Source organism: Channa argus, chromosome 19, assembly GCF_033026475.1.
Source record: "Channa argus isolate prfri chromosome 19, Channa argus male v1.0, whole genome shotgun sequence".
NCBI classification, from domain to species: Eukaryota; Metazoa; Chordata; class Actinopteri; order Anabantiformes; family Channidae; genus Channa; species Channa argus.
In genome coordinates this window covers 3580917-3602507 of record NC_090215.1, presented here as the reverse complement: position 1 = coordinate 3602507, position 21591 = coordinate 3580917, and the positions used below count along the sequence as shown (strand labels likewise).

At 38.9% G+C, this 21591-nt stretch overlaps 1 protein-coding gene across 1 annotated transcript in view; it reads right to left on the bottom strand.

The window, feature by feature from the left end:
* Positions 1–1196: 1196 nt before the first annotated feature.
* Positions 1197–21591, bottom strand: part of LOC137104825 (receptor activity-modifying protein 3-like) — a 35577-nt gene continuing 15182 nt past the window's right edge. The window contains exons 2-4 of the mRNA XM_067486571.1: positions 14122–14151; positions 13606–13765; positions 1197–4015 (exon numbers count right to left, since the gene is read on the bottom strand). Of these exons, the coding sequence (XP_067342672.1) occupies positions 3760–4015; positions 13606–13765; positions 14122–14151 (446 nt within the window). The 3' untranslated portion in view covers positions 1197–3759. The remainder of the gene's footprint in view (positions 4016–13605; positions 13766–14121; positions 14152–21591) is intronic.

Sequence of the window (21591 nt, the reverse complement as noted above, 5' to 3'; positions counted from 1 at the left end):
TAGTATGTATTGTGTTTTGTGAACTGTACTGTATTGTGTGTTGTGTTATGCTTCTGTGTACTGATGATGTCATTAGTGACGTCATATAGCTTTGATAGTTTGCCTTTAAACAATGCAAAGCAAAGGGTTTGTGGCAAGAGAGGCGGTGCTCAGCTACCTGAAGGGTGCTGACGTGACACGGTAGCTGAAGCAGAGGAACTGACTACACGGTGGTGTGGACCTCAACAAGGTAGAAGAAAAAGGTTCAGTGTGTAGCTGTGGAGGCACACGGTTTCTTACCGAGTTCAGTGAGTTCAGTGAGTTCAGCCATGCTTTGAAAAACTTGTTTGATGAAGTTGTTTGCGAACGTGCTAGTGAGATTACTGTACTTAAACTTGTACGTACAATTGACCAGTCATCGGCTAAGTTGAGAAACAAGTACAATAAATGTTGAAGACCGCCTCTACAAGTAGCAATGGTTAAAATATACGTCCCTGAACCTAAACCCTTCTGTCATCAGAGCCAACTAAGCTTTGTCATGTACTGAAGACTAAATCATAGACTGTACAAATCCCAGTAAACTGTTAGCAGCAGCAGATAACAACCTGTTCTCCTATCCTGTCCACCTGGGCTGCTTGTAGAGGAGCATCAGGATTCAGAAAGAATAAAACTGTAAAATGAGGAAATGCTGGGACCATTATGCACAAACAGTCATATCCTTGGTTAACGTTAGATGGCAGCTCACTAACTGAACTGAATTTTTTTTCCTTTTGTCCTGTTTTGTTTTTATTCCAAACATGTACAGAAAATATAAAACAACATTTTAGTAATTGTGTGTTTAAGATGTTTATGGGTCAGGTAACAGAGCTAAAATTATTATACAAGATTTTGAGTCTCCTTCAGAAAACCCTGGGTTTGAAGGACTACATAGCCCTAACACTTTGCTTCGCTTCTCCACAGCCCTTATTGCTAAAGAGACAGGACACTGCTACCACTTTACAGGAATGTGAACAAGCAAGGGTTAGGAGCAATCAGGAGAATTGGAATTGGGCCAAAGTCTTGATTATGCACAAATATGAAAAATAACTTGGTCATACAGGCAAGTAGCTGTATAAACTCATCTTGATGGAGTGGTCCTGTAGTTCCAGAAAATCCAGTGTCGTGAAACTTCTTCACTGATGTGAACTATGTCAATTTCAGAAATTGTGTTTCCCCAGTTTTTTTTTTCAACCATGTATTTTTTTTATTGTTTTTAAAGTTAATATCTTTACACCAGGTGCTCCACTATTTGGACCAAGAAGCCAAGCATTAAAAAATAAGGAGTGTCACATTAAGGAAAAGACATGCTGCTCTTTCAATGTTTCATGTACATATGTAGTAAATTGTCAACAGATGTCAATTATTTAATAATGATCAATTCTTAAAGGACTTGTCCCTGATTTCTTAAATAAATAAATAAGAAGAACTGTACCTAGCTAAGCTTATCTTTTACATTATTCCATGGTTACTTTTGCTTTTAAGGGTCATGAAATGCTCTATAGTTATGATCATTTAAGGCTAAAATCTAGAAGGGAGAATATAATATAAAGAATGTAAAGAAGCTTGAATATTGTGTTTTGCACTTGTCTTTTGTGTCTACAAGACAAAATACACACATAAATACTAAGCTGCATATTGGTCAGAGACACAGAAGGCAACAGACAGCACATTCAGCTATAATACACTGCATCACAAGAATATTTAGGTGAGTGTTTCTGTGTATTTTATTTTATTATTTTGATTCACATAAAGAAGGAAAAAAAACATCTATTCAAGACACTTAAGATTCAATGATGGAATTTTCTCTGATGGGTTTCAGTTTCCATAAACATCAGCTGATGTGAGACAGTGTGCAGGTGAGAGCTGACAAACACAAACCAGCGCTGTAAAAGCAAACTTTTTGAAAAAGCTTTGCTTGATTTACTTTAGTCTCACAGCTGGTGAGGAGTGCGGTTCAAAGAACCCATGAAGTGCATTCATCAAAAGAATTCATTTCAAAGAATCAGTGTGTATTTCTTAGTGGTCCAAATGAAACTGGAGAAGCAGATACAGTAGACAGCACGGACAGAGGGTATAACTGTAGACTCTGAGATCACGAAGCCAGTTCCTAGTGTTTCTGTTTCATTGGAGAGCCCCTCTTTGTGAATTCTAACAGTAATTTATTCATCTTCATATGTTATACTGTCTGTTGGGGCTCAGGTGGACACACAAGAAATTCAAGTCCCAAAACATCTGAATCATAGTGTTTTGCAGTGGTGCCTGTCCAAACAGTAGCTCAGTGTTTCCATTGTGTTACCATTTCACCAACAGTGTCTTTGGGAGACTTTTTTCCCATGTTGGTGGATACAGTGCTCCAACAGTAACCTTGGAGGTTTACAGTCTGGTTCCATAAGCTGGATAAACACATGTCCTAAGGCTTGGTCAGTTGTCCTGTGGGTCAAGTTACCTTATAAATGATGGTGACGTCAAACCACCATTTCCTCTGTGGTGTGTGTAGAGAGAGAATGACCCAACAGAGATGCACAAAAGGCCTTGAAAGGCTGCAAATATTGTAGGAGATGTTCACCACACAAAAGTTTTACTGCAGAGGCTGCGGTGCAATATTAGTAATAATAAGTATTAGAGAAGCATGGTGATGTTTGGTGATGAAGCATTGTGATGTATTTAATGTCAGATGAGGAAGGAGGGGCAGAGTGGTTAGTACTGCCACCTCACAGCTAGAAAGTTCCGGTCTCACACCACTGTCTTTCTTTGTGGAGTCTGCATGTTCTTCCCGTGTTGCATGGGCTTCGTCCCTCAGTCCAAAAACATGCATGTTAGGTTAACTGGTGAATATAAAAAATAGCCTGAAGTGTGAATGTGAGTGTCAATGGTTGTCTTCTGTGTATGTGTCTCTACGGCCCTGAGATAGACTGGCGACCTGTCCAGAGTTGTTTACCCCATCTCTTGCCCTGATGACACCTGGGATAGGCTCCAGCCCTCCTGCCCCCCAAAAAGGATAAGATGATAAATAATGAATGGATGTGGACGGAGGACTTGGGTGGAGAGGGTGGATGTAAAAGCAGGAAGGGAAACTAAAATACCAACTAAAAAACAAATTGAATTACACAGTTATATGACATGATAAGAACCTACTCAGCCCAATGAGTCATAATTACAGGCTGATAAGAACTGATAATGGCCCATTGAATGGTGTGATTCCTTTGTAATTGGGTGAGTTCCTGCATGTTGAATATGTAGCTGGATCTAACAGCTGGTTAGGGAAGGTTAGGAAACAGTTCGCCTGGGTCTGTCCAAAAATGTTCTGCCTCTAAAGCTCACTAAATAAGATATTATATCTCATCAAATCCATGGAGAAATTGCCTGGTTGGGTTTTGCTCAGCACATAATACTATTATCGCTTCAGTGAGCTTTAGGTAGAATGTGGTTTTACAGCCAGAGACAGATTTCCCAAAGGGTTACATCTATGCTAAACATCTAGTTAAACAATAGAACATGAATGTCAATGAAACACATTTTTTAAAATACCACAAAGATGTTTGTAAAAGCGGGACTTTGTACAAGAAGCTTTCCCTGTTCCCACACAAAGTTTAGGTGGTTTGTAGATTCATGTGCAGAATAACTTGACCACATCCTCCCAAATCCTCAGTGAACATCTGTGTAGTAGACTGTATTGTTTTAGTAAGGATGCTGGGAGGTTGAACTTAGTCCTTCTTTATATTTTCCCTCCTCCTCTCCTCCTTAGGCCAGGATATCGCTCCTCTTGCTGCACCAGACCACCAATACCACCATGGCCAGTGTGAGGAAAATAGGGATGAGGATGAGGATGATTAGTGTGTTGTCTGGTGGGTCCTCCAACACAATCCGCTCCACGGTGCAGTTGGAGAAAAAGTCCTTGTGTATGTGAATAATGTATCTCTCCACCAGAGGATTGGGCCAGTAGCAGTTGACGATCTGTGATTTTGTCTCTGTGCAGAGGGTAAAGAGGTGATACTCACTGGGGGGAGGACAGGAGGAAGAGAGACAAAGAATTAGAAGAACATCCCCACTGACTTGGTTGTTGATCTTTCATCCCCTTTGCTTTCTACTTGTTTATTTATTTTAGTGCTTATTAAAAGTTTAAAACTACTATATCGTAGTAAAGATGGATGGTTTACCGCTAGGACTCATAATGACACAACCTACACCCACTTCTGTGAAAGCCGCGCAACCATCACAAACAATACAATCTTGCTTTATTCATTCACAGTATTCATCCGTTTGACTGCTGCCTTTCACTCTCTTTTTTACCCAGTTCTCCTTTGCTTCCACAGGCATTTAGGGCCTTTCAGAGTCTCAGTGGAGCTTTTCAGGTTTTAAGTTCTGCTTTGATAAATCCATTAAGCCAGCTGTAATCCCTCTTTCCCCATCCTGAATCCTCCAGGTTCGGAGCTATTGGTCGTAAGTCCAGGAGGGTTAGTGTTGGTGTTCTCACCAGCTGAACAACGGTTTGAACAGTTTTACTGTTTCTACCCTAAAGATGAAATTATCTGAAGTTGTAGATACTATTGGCTGAGGTTCACAAATTACAGACTGTGTTTAGGTATGAGATGTGTCAGCTGCCTACTATTTCCATTCACCTGTGTACGTGGAAAATCCACAGGTCAACTGTACAGCTATTATTGGCTTTAGGTTAAACAGCAGTAGATTATCAAAAGTTACTGAAAGATACAATGGTCTGGATAAAAAGCTGAGCATCTGCTACCTCAGTAATTAAAAGTTCCATGTGATAAGTGTTATATCTTGTTTGGGTTTAAGAATGTAGGTATAGTAAATTGTAGAAAAGTTAAGCGAGTATGCTGTTACAACCAGACAGGCCAAAAGTAATTGGTAAGCTGTTCATTAATAATTGATGAGGTGTATAAGACACAAGTTACTTTAAAAGGTAAGTTACAATGTATTTTATTCCTGTACTGTTCCTATACTGATAAGAAATATCAGATATTACGATGTCAACTTTCTTGTCTCATTCTTGGCAAGAATATGAGTCAGTGTATTAACCTTAAATATCCCCTTTTATATGGTAATTTAAATTGATCACTGGTTCATTTCTGTTTTTTTATTATTATTAAAGCATAACTTTGGTCATTTTGTAAATTAGTCATATTTTCAACAATCAAACAAAAACAGACATTAAAACCAGTAAATCTCTGTTCACAGATAATCTGTCTGAAACTGGATTATTTTATTTGTGCCATAAAACTCAAAAAATCATTTGAAATAAATCAGGCAGACACACTGCTCCGGTTGACATGCTTCTTCTTTGATTTATCCTAGAGGCTAAATGTTGCCACATCAGACCAAGTCAACCGCAAACCCCCTTCACCAAAACGAAAGATTAATCAGTGCTTTGTTTTTTGAATGTTATTAACTAATTTAACTACTTGTTTTGATAGCCCCATACTACTACTACTTATACTACTAATAATAATTATTATGGTAATAATGATAATAATAATAATAATGATTATGTTTGTCTAAATAAATATAGAAAGGCACTAACCCCATGACAGAAACTTGATGACATTATATAATGTGTTTGCATCTTCACCATAGGGAATACTATGCTGCAAATTACAAGTACGTGTGTAAAACGTAATTAAAAACAGAATGCAATGATTTGCAAATTTCAACAAACCATAATTTCATTCACAATAGAACCAAAACAACATATCGGATGTTGAAACTGTGACATTTTGCCATTTTATAGAAAATATTAGCTCATTTGAAATTAAATAGCAGCAACACATCTCAAAAAATTTGGAACAGGGCGATGAGTATTGCAATTGTGTAGCATCCGCTCTTCTTTTAACAAAGAAGTAAATGTCTGGGAAGTGAGGTGACAGCTGCTGGAGTTTAGGAGAGGAATGTTGTCCCATTCTAGCTGGGATGCTCCACAGTCCTGGGCCTTTGTTGTTGGATTTCTTTGTTTTATAATGCGCCAAATGTTTTCTATTGGTGAAAGGTCTGGACTGAAGGCAGGTCAGTTCAGCACCCGGACTCTTCTCCTGCGAAGCCTTGCTGTTATGATGGATGAAGTTTGTGGTTTAGCATTGTCTTGCTGAAATATGCAAGACCTTCCCTTTAGAGAAGTTGTCTGGATGGGAGCACATGTTGCTCTAAAAACTCTATGTACTTTTCAGCAATGATGGAGCTTTTCCAGATGTGTAAGCTGCCCACACTATAGGCAGTAATGCCCCCCATACCATCAGAGATGCAGGCTTTTGAACTGTCTGCTGATAACAAGCTCGATGGTCCCGCTCCTCTTCAGTCCACAGGATATGGCGGTTTCCAAAAACAATTTCAAATTTTCATTTATCTGACCAAAGAGGTTTCCATTTTGCCTCAGAGCATTTTAAATGAGAACACGGTGACATTTCTGGATCGTGTTCACATATAGCTTCTTCTTTGCATTATTCAGCTTTAACTTACATTTGTTGGTTGCATGGCAAACTGTGTTCACAGACACGTAGTCATGTCCTGTTGAGAATTATACCTGTTTTTGGGCACTTGTACCTTTGGGCACCTAAGGGCCCAAAGATCACGCAGATACAGTTTTTACCTTCAGCCTTGTCCTTGCACACAGAGAATCCTCCTGATTCTATGAATCTTTTGATGATATTATAGAATGTAGATGGAGGGATCATCAAAGTCTGCGCATTAATGCAGTCTGTGTGTTGATGTGCAGCAATTACTTTTCCAGCCTTTTGTTGTCCCTGTTCCAACTTTTTAAAGATGTGTTGCTGAAAACAATATGAAAATGAGTTTTTTTTTAATATCTTTTCCATCAAATGGTAAAATGTCTCAGTTTCAACATCTGATATGTTGTGAATGATCTATTGTGAATACAAATATCATTGAATTCTCTTTTTATTTATGTTTTGCCCATTGACCCAACTTTTTTTGAATTGATGTTGTATTTTTTATGTCTTTAATATTACTTCAAGGGATGTTTCAGTAGTTTAATTAATTTGTAGTGGTTGCAGATATTTCTGTCCACAACACCAAATAGCTCAGGAAAGAAATTTCAAATTGAAATAAAAAACAAATATACAAAGTTTGATGTGTGTATTCTCTCCTAAAAATACCACACATACTGTCCATATCAGTGCCTAAAATCCATCCTTGACTTATAAGTTACCATGTAGAACAGAACATTTTCCTGCATCTGTAGGAGATATACGTATGTACAGTAAAGTGTAAAGTGCATTACATACAAGCGGTAACAGTATTTTGCTGAGAAAAGCCTTCTGTCAAACCTGAATGCAGCAAAACCAGATTATTAAACCAATGGAGACTCACAGTGTGGAAAGTGAAAGACTGAAAAATGCTACACCAATGCAACAATTGAAATTAATGTAGAAAGATGCCGGGAGAAGGTACATGAACAGAGAACACTTTTATGCTTAATGCCTGTGGCTCAAGGTAAGTAAGAAAATTTCTAAAAAAAAATGTATCAAAGTTTCGGAGCATGTGGAATTAGAGACTTTTAAAGGTGCAGTATGTCCCAAATAGAATTTGCTTTAAATCTGCCAACACACCATTATGAGCCATTAGGATCAGAAAATAGCTTAACTTGGTTTACCTGGTATTTACCAGCTACATATATGAACAGATGAGCCACAACATTAAAACCACCTGCCTAATACTGTGTAGCTCCTCCTTAAGCCATCAAAACAGGTCAGACCTGTTGAGGCACAGCAGTACTGAATGTGTGCTCTGGTATCTGACACCAAGGCTTGAGCACCACATACTTTATGTCCTTTAAGTTGTTATGTGGCCTCTTAGGATCAAACGTGTTCTCCCAGTACACCAGTACAATTTGGAGGCCTAGGCAACACCTTGAACTCTCATTCATATTCATCAAACTTAACAATTTTTGGCACTTTTGCAGGACACATTATCCCACTTAAAGAGACCACTGCCATTGGGGAATACTATTGACATAATGTGGTGTCCTACTGCAACAATGTTTAGGCCTAAATTATCAAACTGTCTCCACCAGCAGGACATCCTGCCATAGTCTGTCCAGGTGCCATTTCTAACCTGGGTAAGCATCACTCACATGCCAATTGTGTACAGGCAGGTTGGCAGCGTTTAGCATGGTCACTCTAATGGATGTATGTCTACACAGCTGCATACAAAGCTTGTTTGTGCAACATTTCACTAGTTTTGTGGTTTTGTGTGGTACAGTCGCTCTTCTGATGACTCAGCAGTTGTCCTTCCTTGGACACATTTTGCTAATCACTGCATACTAGGGTCACCACACAAGACCTTTGATTTGAATTTCTCATAAATACTGGATATAAATATAAGAAAACAATAAAATTCTTTGGCTGCTGCTAATTAAACTACTAGTTGAACCACTGACCCTGTGGAGAACTGCTCTATGAGTTACAGACAACCCTTCAGTGTCTGCAGCATCTTGATGAACTTCACAGGTTCAGAAGCACAACAGAAAACAGATGTAAGTTTTCTATTTCATAAACATGCAGAGACAAGAATGAGAAAGACTAGAGGGACACGAGAGAGACAGTTAAGCCAATAATAAAAACGGTGCATTTTGTACATTGGCAGAAGCATAAACATAACTTTCAGCAAATCAAATTTGCACATGAAGTGTGTTTGCGTATACAAACAACTTGAAACTTGGACTACTTAACCATCCTTCTGTCTGCGTGCTGCAGTCACAGTGTCTTGCCAGTCAAATGGATCACACAACCAATTTTATATGAGGCTGGCTCACTGACAAGGTCATTAGCCGTCATTAGTGGCAGCAGGAAAAAGCTGTGATGACAGCTGCAATCAACAGCAGTGAAAATGTATCATTAAAAGGTCCAGAAAGAGCCACACTGCTGCCTGCATATGTGTGAACAAGCTACTCCTGAAGCTGTAAAGTGTTTAGGGCAGAAAATCCATGTTATTAGAAGGAAATTAAATAAGTACACACACACACACATACTCTTAATGGTTTGCATATACCCATTTCTGTGCACCCAGAAGCTTGGCCCAGCTCATTTCAAACAATAACAGTCATGTCAGCTATGTGTTTGTCTGTCACTGCAAAAAGCTATGGCTCATTTGTCAAATAGACGCGGCTCTGCAGGGGTCACTGCTTGTTTTATAGCACGGAAAGAGGGTTCACACACCCACATCAGTGGGGTGTTTTCTTTTATTTAGTTCAAACTGTCAAACATCAGCACAGATGTTTCAGCTCTGTCTTCCTCACTTTAATGCAGAGTGTGTTTACATGCACCTAAGTAACTTGGTTACCCAGACGAATCAGGTGACGCAGGTTGTCAACAACTTTTTTTCTGCGCTGTAGTAACCTCCTGACGTTTAGGCCACATTTACATGCAGGAGATCACTTTTTGGAAGCATGGCTCTCAGATTCTAACTGTAGAGTGACAGACAATGCTGCTTCCTGACTTTTTTCCTTTTTTATTGTGAGCACACTGGGGCCAGACTGACTATGCAGTGAGAAAAAGATTGAACATACTTCATTTTCACATCATCTACAGGCCGCTTTGAGTTAGTTTCGGTTTTAGTCATTGGAGGAGGCATGTCTCCATGTTATAATGTCCTCTTTCACGCATCCAATCAACTACTTCCTCTGTCTGCAGTTTTTTATCGTACAGATGACAGGGCACATAAATCAGCATTCTCCAGGAGAGATCCACAATGGGAAATCAGGTTTCTATAATCCTCTACCTTGATTTTAAAAACCTGGTTTATTGTTTAAATAAAAGATACAAAATTAGGTTTAAGAAATTAGAGTTAACTTTTGGGTGTCAGCCAGCTCATCACCAGCACTGGTTACCTGTAATTTCTTTATATACCTCACAATATTCAGTTCCAGCAACTTAACCAAAAAAGAAATAAAATCATACATGTATTACAGAAATATACACAAATCATGTAACAAAATTACATATTATAAAGTTAAACAATTATTATAGTAGGAGACATTTATTGTGGACATTGTAGTACTAGTCATTTGTCACCTCTGCATGGTTGCATCACTTTTTTTTATATGGAAACAGTTCAATTTGTCAAAGAATGGTGGTTTTCTTTAAAGCATTAAGCAACAGGAGACATGCAGTAACATCTGCAAGTCTGCATGTAATAGGTGATGCTCTTTACCTGAAATAATTATTATTTATAAAGCTGCTTTCAAGTTTGTACAAGGAAAACAGTCCTCTTTACTTCAATCAACATCAACCCCTACCACAGGATACAGATGTTCTCCTGCCGTTCAATGGCAGTTATCGGTTGACATAAGCAACATAGATATGCTAGTAGTCCTGGTCCACATGCTAGGAGGTTCGGTAGGTCATTGTCATACCCTGTTATGCCCCTTACCTTTGTTGTGAGTTACAATACTAAAGGCAGTGTGGTTTAGGCACAACATGGAGTTGGTTGGGTTTAGGGAAAGATACATAACAACGTTACAACAGTGACTAACACTTTGAAAAAGAAAACAGACTGGTGTCTCTTGTATGTAAGTCCTGTGATTTGTTAACAACCCATCAGCCCCCCTGACCCCCTCCATGTGTGTACTTTGTGCCTTTGAGCTAACAGTTTTATTTCTTTAAACTATACTTACTGAAAGTTAGAACATAAATGACAGTGTGAGTTTCTTCTAGATGTTGGGCACTTGTCCAAGCTGTGGTCACTCACTTTATCCAATGCCTCTGTCAGCTTAAGGTATCATTCACAAAACACACTTAAATCACTTGTTTACTTCATAAAACTGTGAGCTCATGCAGGCAGGGTTCCAGGAAAGGCAAGTCATGCTGTGTTCCCCACTGACTATTGGCCATGAAATGGTCCCTCTTGATATATTGTATGTTCTCCCATCTCCTTGTGACATGATTTGCGAGGCATCACACATTCTACTCTGATTAAAGGTGCTTCACACTCCCTAAAACCACTCTCTGTATTCTTCATTTCAAAGTGATTAAGTATTGAAGCCAAACGAATTAAATGTGAAAAACAGAGCCCATGCATTACACCACCACTCAAGCACTTCAGACAAAAAGCTCTTAACTATTTATAGGTGTGATGGACAGTACTCCTATTATGTTATTGCTACTGAAACCAGCCAGCCAGACAGAGATGACACAACAATCAGAATGACACAGTATTCAACGGTATTTGTACCCCTACTCAGAAACATGCAATATGTCACCTATTAGTCAAACAAACAAGACAAAAATGTAACTGACATTCTCTGAGTCCAAACCCACAAGACTTTCTCATAGGAGACCAGACTATGAGTCCAGTGTTAAACTAGTGATGTCACATGTAGATGATATCATATTGAGAAAGCAGTGACTTTTAAATAACCCCAACAATCACCTAAACCCAATGTCTTTGTGTCATACCCCAACAAAACTGCTTTAATCCAGTGGTGAAAGGTCAAAATAAAGTAGGGATGAATGACCTGTCTAGGTGTAAAGGTTAAATGACATGTTGAAAAAACCAAATCAAATTTTTAAAAATCAAATCTGGTTCATTTTTGTATGCAAACCTACATTGGATTCATATCCCACCTCTGGCTATGTGACCACTAAAAGAACAACCCGTTCGAAATTCACTTCTGCACATTTACAAATTGTTCGTCACGAGTTAGTTTCTTCTCCGCATAGTCCATTAAAAAATGGAGTGAAACAGAAACACACACAGAGGTGAATGTTGAGATGAGAATGTTCAAACTTGTTAAACATTTTGTAAAGAAGCTTGTAATCAAGACAAACTGGCAGGAACATATCATCCCCAAGCAGCTTTTGAGGAGAGTGATGGCTTTGTCCTGGTGTGTGTGTTCATCACTAGTAAGTCACTTTGGATAAAAGTGTCTGTCAAAAATGTTACTGTAAAATGAAACTGTGTGATTTTGCTGTCACACAGATTGTGTTGTAACTGCAATGGAAGCCACGTGTTGTAAGCATGTGGTTCACATTTCAGTTGAATCTGTATGTGAGGCTGTGTAGGACTGCAGCAGTGTTTCCATCAGTCCTAACCTGCTCTTTGCTGCTGAACAGGTAATGGACAGCTTTTACTAGTTTTATATTACTGTGGATGCAAATGGCCAATGGAAGCTGGATACTTTGACTTCCCAGAATCTCTGAACCTTTCCTGCAAAAGTGTGAGTCATGGCTATTTTGACATTGAGTCTAACCTCCCATGTGTATGTTATTTTGCAGATGGGTGGTCAGCAATGATGGATTACTTAACTGGCCTACTGGGCACAACCTCAGGGAAGATCAGGGGGCCCCACAGCCCAGTGTGATGTTAGTATTAATATATCTTATTTTAAAGTTTCAGAACTCAGTTAAAAGATGCAAAAAAAGAAGAAGAAGAAGAAGAAGAAGAAGAAGAAGAAGAAGAAGAAGAAGAAGAAGAAGAAGAAGAAGAAGAAGAAGAAGAAGAAGAAGAAGAAGAAGAAGAAGAAGAAGAAGAAGAAGAAGAAGAAGAAGAAGAAGAATGACCAAAAACAAGACATAAAATAACCAAATGTGACCCAAAGAATCAGAGAACAAAAACTACAAAAGAAATCTGCCCAAAAAATGACCCAACTGTGACACAAAATGAGCCAGAGAGCGAAAAAAGACCAAAGGAAATGTGACCAAATATCCACAGCAGGATTACAAACTTCTGGCAACTGTTTTTTTTTTTTTTTTTCCTGTGCCAATGTACAGACAAACAAGCCACTAACTACAAATAAAGTGAGTGCACTCAGACAGTGAGGCAACAGTACTTGAACAAAAAGGAGGAGTGCTAATGATAAGAGCTTGAAAATGTGTGGGGTTAAGTGTCCAGATATAATTTATCTCTCACAGATTCCCACTGGCTGTGCTACAAAATGACAAAGCAGCTCTGTAGGAACTCGTAAAAGCTGCTTCCAGTAAAGTTTCCTGATAGCACATGTGCACTTCCATCAATGTCTAGTTAAAGCTGCACAGGCCAAGTAATGTAAGGAGGCTGTTTAATGTTACTCGTAAGATCTGCCACATCCTGTGTGTAGAGGAGTTCCTCTACTGTTCCCAACATCAGCAATTTATAGGCTCTCTGTTAGGGGGAAATGATACTTTTTGGTATTGTAGGCTATTCTGGAGTCTGACTACTGACATAGCATAACTTTATGTTAGCGTTTTATAGCAGAGAACAGCAAAGTCTGTTTTAAGAAGTTATTACCATGATGTTACACCTAAATCTCCTTGAAAACACAAAGAACTTATGAGAATCATTTACATAGCTTTCTGTCTTTAGTAGAGATTCTAGTTTTACACAGGACCTTCACCCACAGCATGCAGAAATGTGACTAATTTCAAATATACATTAAAACCCAATGTAATTCAGTCACCTGGCATAGTTGAAATATGATGTTGTGTATTTAGTTGGCAGCTAAAAGTATGCGATACATACAGTAGGTTCATGCATTTATGGATGCTTGCTGTAACTATCATGCAGTTTTAAGGTTAGAACCTTAAACAAAGTTGCAAACAAGATTTGAGTGATGAGCCTCAACATATTGTGCTACTCTACCTGATGAAGTACGTGAGGTTACACCAGTACTGTTTATCTATGTGATCCATGTCCCGCCTAAAGTCCTCTCCACAGACTTCCACCTCCCACTGCAGACGGGACTCGTTGCAGGTTTTTCTCGGCCACGGGACAGTGGGCTGTATGTTGAAACTGTCAGTGGCTGAGAGCACAGAAAGGAGAAGAGAGCAGAGGATTAGGTTACAAGCTTCCTGCTTCGTTGTGTGTAACTTCTGATCATCAGGATCTATAGACTTCGTATGTTTTATATCATTTTCCTATATCTTACAGTGTTCTGTCAATGAACTCTAACATATATGTTATACTGCCCATTGTGAGCTTCATGTCCACCTGCTTCGTTCTTGGAACAGAAAAACGTCTAAAAACACTGACGTCTTCCCTTCAGTATTTTTCATTTCTCTTGTTACTATGTTCTCTCACAGTGACTCAGTTTTCCCTAGAGACTGGTAATGTTCTATCTTATCTTTGGTTAGAGGATAGATTGCGTGATGTACTTACCTGATAACCCTCTCATCATCCAGGTATTGACTGTAAAAGACAAAATAACAGCAGACAATTAGATGATGTGATACAGATTCTTCTGCTTTTGTCCTTTACTAAATGCACAGAGGAAAATACCTAGCAGCAAGATGAAGGATAATAAAAGCGAACCTGGAGACATTCAAGTGTACTTCCCACATTTTAGACCCACTCATACCACAAAACATGTGCTTAAAATGCAGGACATAAAATATAGAGCGTAAAAAAAAAACATTTTCGATAAAGCGTAATAACTGAGCCGACACATTCGGGTTCCACGAGTCACATTTAAGAGAGAAATCTGATCGACATGGCTGAATCAGTTCTGGGTGCATCTGGTTTTAAGAGAGCAACTTATGGAAACAAACTGACAACTGCTGAGAGGCTGAGCTCTGGCCTTGTTTGCTTCGATGTCTTACATGCTCCCAAAGAGACAAACAAAAACAGGGATTTTTGTGGAAGAAGGCTGCAGCTTGAGAAAATTTCCAAGTTGAAGCTTTATGTTGTCTTAAGATAAACCTGGTATTACCCTCCTGCAGAGGGCTGTGGACTCCCCCAACACTTACCACTTTGCCTCACCTCCCTGTTATCTGATCCAAATGCTTGCAGCTCACTTTTACCGCAGCACAGTGTCACAAATGTCCAAGGCTGAACGTGTTGCTTCACAGGAAGCTCTGTCTCCTTTGAAGTAACACACTTCCAAAGCTGAGACTCCATTTGAATGATGCCTCACAGGACAAAGACTCAAAGAAAGTTAGCACGCTAAATATAGAGACCTTCCTGTTTTAGCTTGTAAGGATGTTTTGAGGTGAAGGTGCTTTGTGTTTTTAAAGTGAATTTGAGTCAATTCTGGACTGGTTTGATTTTGGGATTTCAGACAAAACTTTACAGTTTGTACAGTTAGCCCAACCTTAGGAAGATGAGCTGTACTATGGTGACCTGAAAATAATAAATGATCCCTCTCTAACAAGATAGTCATCATTTAAAGTTCAGGTCAAAATAATTTAGTAAGGGCAAAAACATCCTTCCTAATTACACTGAGTTCTGCAAAAAAAAAAGATGTTATTATTTAAACTCTGCAAAGTACCTGTGTCCTGGAAAAAAAGCCTCCTAACATGAATAGGTGGGTTAGATGAACACTTCCTGTTAAAGTCAGTGATGTCCCTTGTTTAGTGTTGCATTTAACTTTTTCATGTCTCAGTTTTTCCTCCGCCTGACTCACCTACTCACGTCCCAAAGGAAAAGCTTCGGAAAAATGTTCTCAGTTGCACTATAATCAAAGAAGCCAAACAAACTAAGAGCAAGCCTGTGCAATCAAGGAATTCCTGTCCGTGTAAGCCTTTGACAAAAAATAGGATATAGCCTAGTAAAAGCTTTGGGAGACTGAAGATGACAGCTGAGCCTCTCTCAGCTTTATTAGACCAGATTGGGAGAAAGTCGAGGGCAGTGCCTGAGAGTCCCCGAGCTCAACAGAGGTCACACAGTCAAAGCCTTGCATTCAACATTTTCTTTGTTGTCATTCCACAACATCAAATCCACTTCCTGCCCTGTCTTTGAAAGGGAATCAGAGATTTTCTAAAGATACATACACAGACAAAAAAAAATATCAATTTTTAGGATTTCTAAGATGTTCAGACTAGTCAGAGAATAAAGAAGCTTTGTCGTTTGTGTCAGCTGATCAAGTCAAATATGACAATTGTCTGCAAGACTCACATCATAACTTGGCTTTTGATCATTTGGTTCCCACAAGTCCCCAATTGCATTCCAGTTCTCTGGGGTGTCTCAAACTCACAGAGCCACAAGTCTAAAAAGCATCTGGTGTATAGCATTTAACATAAATACTCGTTGTTATGTGCATTTAGGTTGCATTTATAAGATAGGATATAATTTTTGCTTCCAAAAGGTTTTTGAGAGGAAGCTGATTTCTAAACCATCCAAGAGTTTCAATTATTACTGTACATATCATTCTGTAAGTTTCGTAGCATCTCATTTATTTTCATGTCTTGAAGAAAAAGTGGACTGACCTCATGTTAACATTGATTTGATTTTTTTTTTTTAAACTGTAGCTTTAAGAACTGAGAAGCATCGTGGGCAAGCTGCCAACACACGACACAAATTAATATTCAAAATGTTTAGTCCAGATATTTAGTAGTGATAAGGCGAAAAGTATTTAGCATAGTGAAACTAATAATAATAATCTGATCAGACCACGATGATAAAACATGATAATTAAACTGCAAATCCTTATTACAGAGCATGACGTCACTTATTTATGCTTTTCTAGTATGATGTGCACAGTGTGGACTAAACCCAGGTCAAATTTAGCCTTGTTTATTATTTTGGATGTAAAAGTTTTGTTCAGCAGAATCCTCTGGCACCTTCCAAGTGATGAGAAAATAGATCTGATTTGTTGGACTAACTAACTAACTCAATCATTTTTGTCAAACCACTTAAATAAATGACCAAAAATTGCTTTCCATCATTTCCTGACATCTCCTGTCTTGTCAATACAGTATGTCCATGTGTTCGTGTCTGGGCTTTCAATGTCAGACTGTTCTGTAAACCCACCAATGTTCACCCACCAGCCCCCACCAGCCCAATAGCGGAGCGTGTAACTGCGTGTAACTGTTGCTCAGGTCCTCACATTGCACTTTTAGCCAGTCACAGCCCGAGTGTGCAATGCTTCCTTAAAAGCTTTTATTTCTGTGTGGGCTGCACTTTCCATTTTGCCAATTATTACGCTGTTCTTTGGGCTTTGGATTAGTCATTATCATGGCCATAGGTGTTGGTTTTATGCCTAAATATTAAAACGTCTTAATATTTTACCCATGACAACTAAGGTCTGATGCATGATAGCCACCTAAAGTACTGTGCTTTTCAGCAAGTACACTTGTATATTTGGTTTATTCTGCTACTTCTGATAAAAATCAGTTGGGATTATTATTAGTAACTGTACTAAAAAGGTGCACATGTACCAAACATGTACAGTACAACACATAAAGCTTTTAGCCAAACCATTTTGTACAAGAATCGGCAGAATGAAAGTGTTGCTATTAGAGAGAATATGAATTGCAAATTTTTAGTTTTCACACCCTTGGCAACCTTTTTTTTTACACATTTCTGTTTGCTCTGTTCTTTATAATGTAAGAATATGATTTTCAATTAACCTGCCACAGAGACTTGATACTGACTGTACGTCTCCTACGTAATTAATAAGCACAGTCAGGATGGAGAATGTGATGAAGATAACCTGTAACAACAGTCTGTCAGCAGGGTTCCACTCAGTGAGAGCGCTGCAGGGGGGAACTCTGAAACTCAATCTAGTCCATCAAATTTATGAACTGAGGGAAGAGTGGGAAATTTGGCAGCAGCAGTGAATGAGTGTCTGTGAGAGATGCATGCGAAAGAATTATGCAGATTGGTGACTGTCTAGTTCCAGTGTGTCCCAGATCAACATCCCACTCTGGATTAAAAAGCAGAGTCAAATCTCAGAGCCATGAATTTAACTAACTTGCATTAAAAAAAAAAGCTTGGTGCATAAAGCTGATAGAGTGAATGCGATGATAAACAGGATCTTATTAAAACGCTCAGCAGTTACGGGGAACATGAACATATATCTGGAGTGGTGTAGATAACAGTGAAAGTCTTAACACCACAGTAATCAACATATTTATGCTACAGGACCGTACGGCTGATTGGAACAGGGTGTAGCCTGCTCAGTTATCTGTCATCAACATGCCCACATGGAATGTGTCTGTAGGGCACCTACTACCTACCAGTGTGTGTTAAAATAGCAACATCTAGCTGGTGTAGTAAATATGACAGAATCAATAGTGACAGTTGCATAGGGAGATATAAATCCATATTTAATGTTGTAACCATGACAACCAAGGTCCAGCACATAATAGAGTATGATAACCAATTGTTGTGCCTACTGAAAGGTAGAGTAGGAATCTGCTAAGTTTGGGCTAATAAGAGCAGATAACATCCCAACTATGTGTTCAGGCCAGTGTTAATAGAAATATGCAGATAACGGCATCTTTGAATTGTAACTGTTTAAATGGTGTAAAAAAGCACAGAGGTCAGAGATGCAAATTGCCAGTAAATATCTTCCAGCACCATCTCTTTCACCACTTCTCCACAGAGAAGATAAACAGCAGCAAGCATTTTATCTGCTGCTGTCTTTTCTATCACAAATAAAGCCTTTTACTCAAACCCTGACTGTCCATTTGCAGTAACTGTATGTGAAAGGTAGTTTTAATTGAGTGGACACAGCTGTGAACCACAGTTAGCAGCTATTGGTGTTAATATGACATTTTTACCTCGTTGAAAATGTAAATGAAACATTTAAAAAGTGATCAATTTGACATCAGTTCATTTATTCATGTTCACTGAATCATTAAACCTCTAATCAGTCACACACAATGGACATGGTCTTAGATTTTGTTCATTCATCCTGCTGTTTGCCTTTTTTTTATATCATTTATCAGGCAGTCAGGTCTCAACACTGGGGTTCACAAGGCTGTGACTGCTGTTGCTGAGAAACAAGCAACCGTGCAGCAGAGCACCGACACTTATGCAAATGAGGCCTTTCTCAGCCCCAGTGGATGTAGCCGCTTATGGATCAAACCCAGCTCTTGATGACACAACCAAATCAATTAGGAGTTTAAAAATGGGAGCTCACTGCATGTCAGCATCAAAGTTCCGTAAACATTCCCGCGCAAGCAGAGCTGGCGAATTAGCCTTTTAACTGCTACGTAACTGAGCTCACCTCTGCATTTTTAATATAACTGTCCTGTGCTTTTGTCACAGTAACACCTCAATTTGGACAAAATACATTCAAATCTCTACTTATATCACCAACCTACCTCCTCCAGGAATTGGCAAATTCAACTCATCCCTGACTATTCTTTGTGCGTTTTCTGCACATGGGACCTCTGCACTGCACTGTCCCTGAACCTCTCACATAAAGAACTGCTAATGACAGCTTGTTAATGCTACATGGTGTTACTTTCTAAAAGAAAACCCACATTCTAAGTCAATAATAGTTCGCTTTACAGCAAGAGAGAACATTGCGACATGCATTGCAATACTTTAGAAAAGCCAGCTGGCCAAACTAGGCATTTAAGGCCACAACAATCCCCTCAAAACATCTGTGAAAACCTAAAGGGACTATTATAGAGCAATGACAAGGCTTTACAAGACTCAGGCAAAAGGCAAACAAGATGTAATAATTCTACAATAATTAAGTCTTATTGAAGTACACGTAGGTTAGGATATTCATTAGATTCCCTGCGTGTGGAAATTTAAAATTAACAAGATCCTTCCAGGATGCAATTACTAGCTTCCTTGTATAATCCTCAAGTAAAACATCCTTCTCTGGGGGTGGATGCTTGTACCTATAATTAGTGATGCCTGTTGATTAGTCCCAGTGTCCCTCAACTAAAAGCCGTCTGGTTGACTGAAATGAAGCTGTTGCTCCACATTACAACATTAAATTAGTGAGGGCAAACTGGTGTTTCAGACTAGAAGTGAATAAAATCAAGTGTTTGTTGGTGTTACGTGCTGGTTGTCTGCATGTCAGTCAAGTGTGGTCTCAGTTGGCAAAGTCATCTCCTGCCTTTAAGTGAGTTAGATGAGAGGAAACAGAACATTAAAGTTATGGCCTGCCAGCAATGTCCAACCTGATTTAAAGCCCAGGCAGAAGATGCAGGGCCTCTTAAATTACCTCTACCCTATATCGGGTCTGCCTTGTTATCGTCATCGGGACAGGAAGGGACTTATATTGTTAATCAGATTTAATTAGAGAGGAGAAATGTTGGATGTGTTGAATAAAGATGATGCTACAGAATCTTTCGTTAGTTTAAACCCATGAGAGGTCCCACACAGGATATGAGGGAGGTCTTGTCTGACTGTGTATCTATGCCTGCAGTAATAATGTCTAGTTTTTCTAATCTAATATCGAAATTGAAACAAGAAAATAAATCAAGTGTCTTTTAGTGCGTTCTCTTCCTGTGGCACCATCTGTCTTTCTGCACAGATTAACAAACAAAACCGCTGAACATCAGCCAAGGTTTCTACAGACAGAAACGAGACAGAGGATGAGGAAGAGCGAGGGAGAGAGGAAGGTCTCCTGTATGCCAGAAAGTACACCAGGCCTTTCAATAATTAATTGGCGTTGACTTGCTAATGTTATTTACTGTTGCATTGGCTTCAGCTACAGCTGGATGCCGTGTTTAATGGTAAACAGCATTAGCTTGCATGCCAACATGCTTCAAGGTCAGGTTCACGTTTTTTCAAGCATCAGGTGCCTTTATTAAAACTGAAAGAGGTCTTTCTTGCTATAATCATTGCAAAACTGTTCATACTGGCCATCTGGAAATCTTTTTTAATGCTCTGTCAGTGGAAATATTGAGGGCCAACATCCACAGTCCTTGTTCTGTGGAAAGATAATGTATTCAAATGTGGATGTAAAGCCAAACGAGGGGTTAAGCAGTCTGTCTTTTTTTTTAGTTAGAAATCCCCCCTTTTCCCTTAACAGTTTTTCCCTGATGAGTTGCTGTGGAACGAGTGGAACAAAACGAAGGGATTTTGAACAAACAATGCTGCAACTTGGAGGATGTCCATTTTATTTCACTAATTTCAAGGACTGGAGCCTTTTCTTGTGTTCAGATATACATTTTAATACATTTTTGCAATACAGATTATGGTCCTCATCACCTACACAAGAAGGAGGATCTATTTACGACCTGTTAACAGAAATGCTTGTTACAGTTTGTGTTACAGTGTTTATATTGGTACCTGACTGCACCACTGTGTGTACACACTGCTGTGACTCTTGATCCATTGATCCTCGAGACTTCTTTCCAGTTTCTTTCACTTAAATACTATGTTCATTATTGCAGGACAAAAGGGTGACTTTTAAGAGCCCTCAGCATACAGCACTGTACAAAAAGAGGGGGCAAGTATCCATTATTTCTGATGGTCCTCATTTGTAAAGAAAGCTGGTAAAGTGAAGCTTTTTTCACATCATACATTTTCTGATGTAAAGCAAATATATTGCAGAACCTTACGCGAAGCAGAAGTTTAAATAAAGGCAGCTATCTTTGTGTGCATGGTTCTGCTCAGGTACATTACCATTAGTTATACAAACATGAAGGTTAGCTGGTCTCCCTGAGGAGGAAAGACTTTGTTTGCTTTGTGATTTAGGCGGGTTTGAAGATGAAGTCCATTTTGTATTCTATTGTTGTGGCTATGCATTTTGTAAAATGTCCTGATGGTTTTTCTGTGTGAATGCACATAAGACACTTGCATGTGCTTGTGGGGTTTTGTTTCTGTTTGTTTGTTTGTAGTTTAGTGTAATAATGTTGTTTTTATGGTTAAGTTTGATAGAATGCGTAGCTGCCCTTGGCATCAACAATTACAGCAGAGAGTCTCTATGTGTATCTA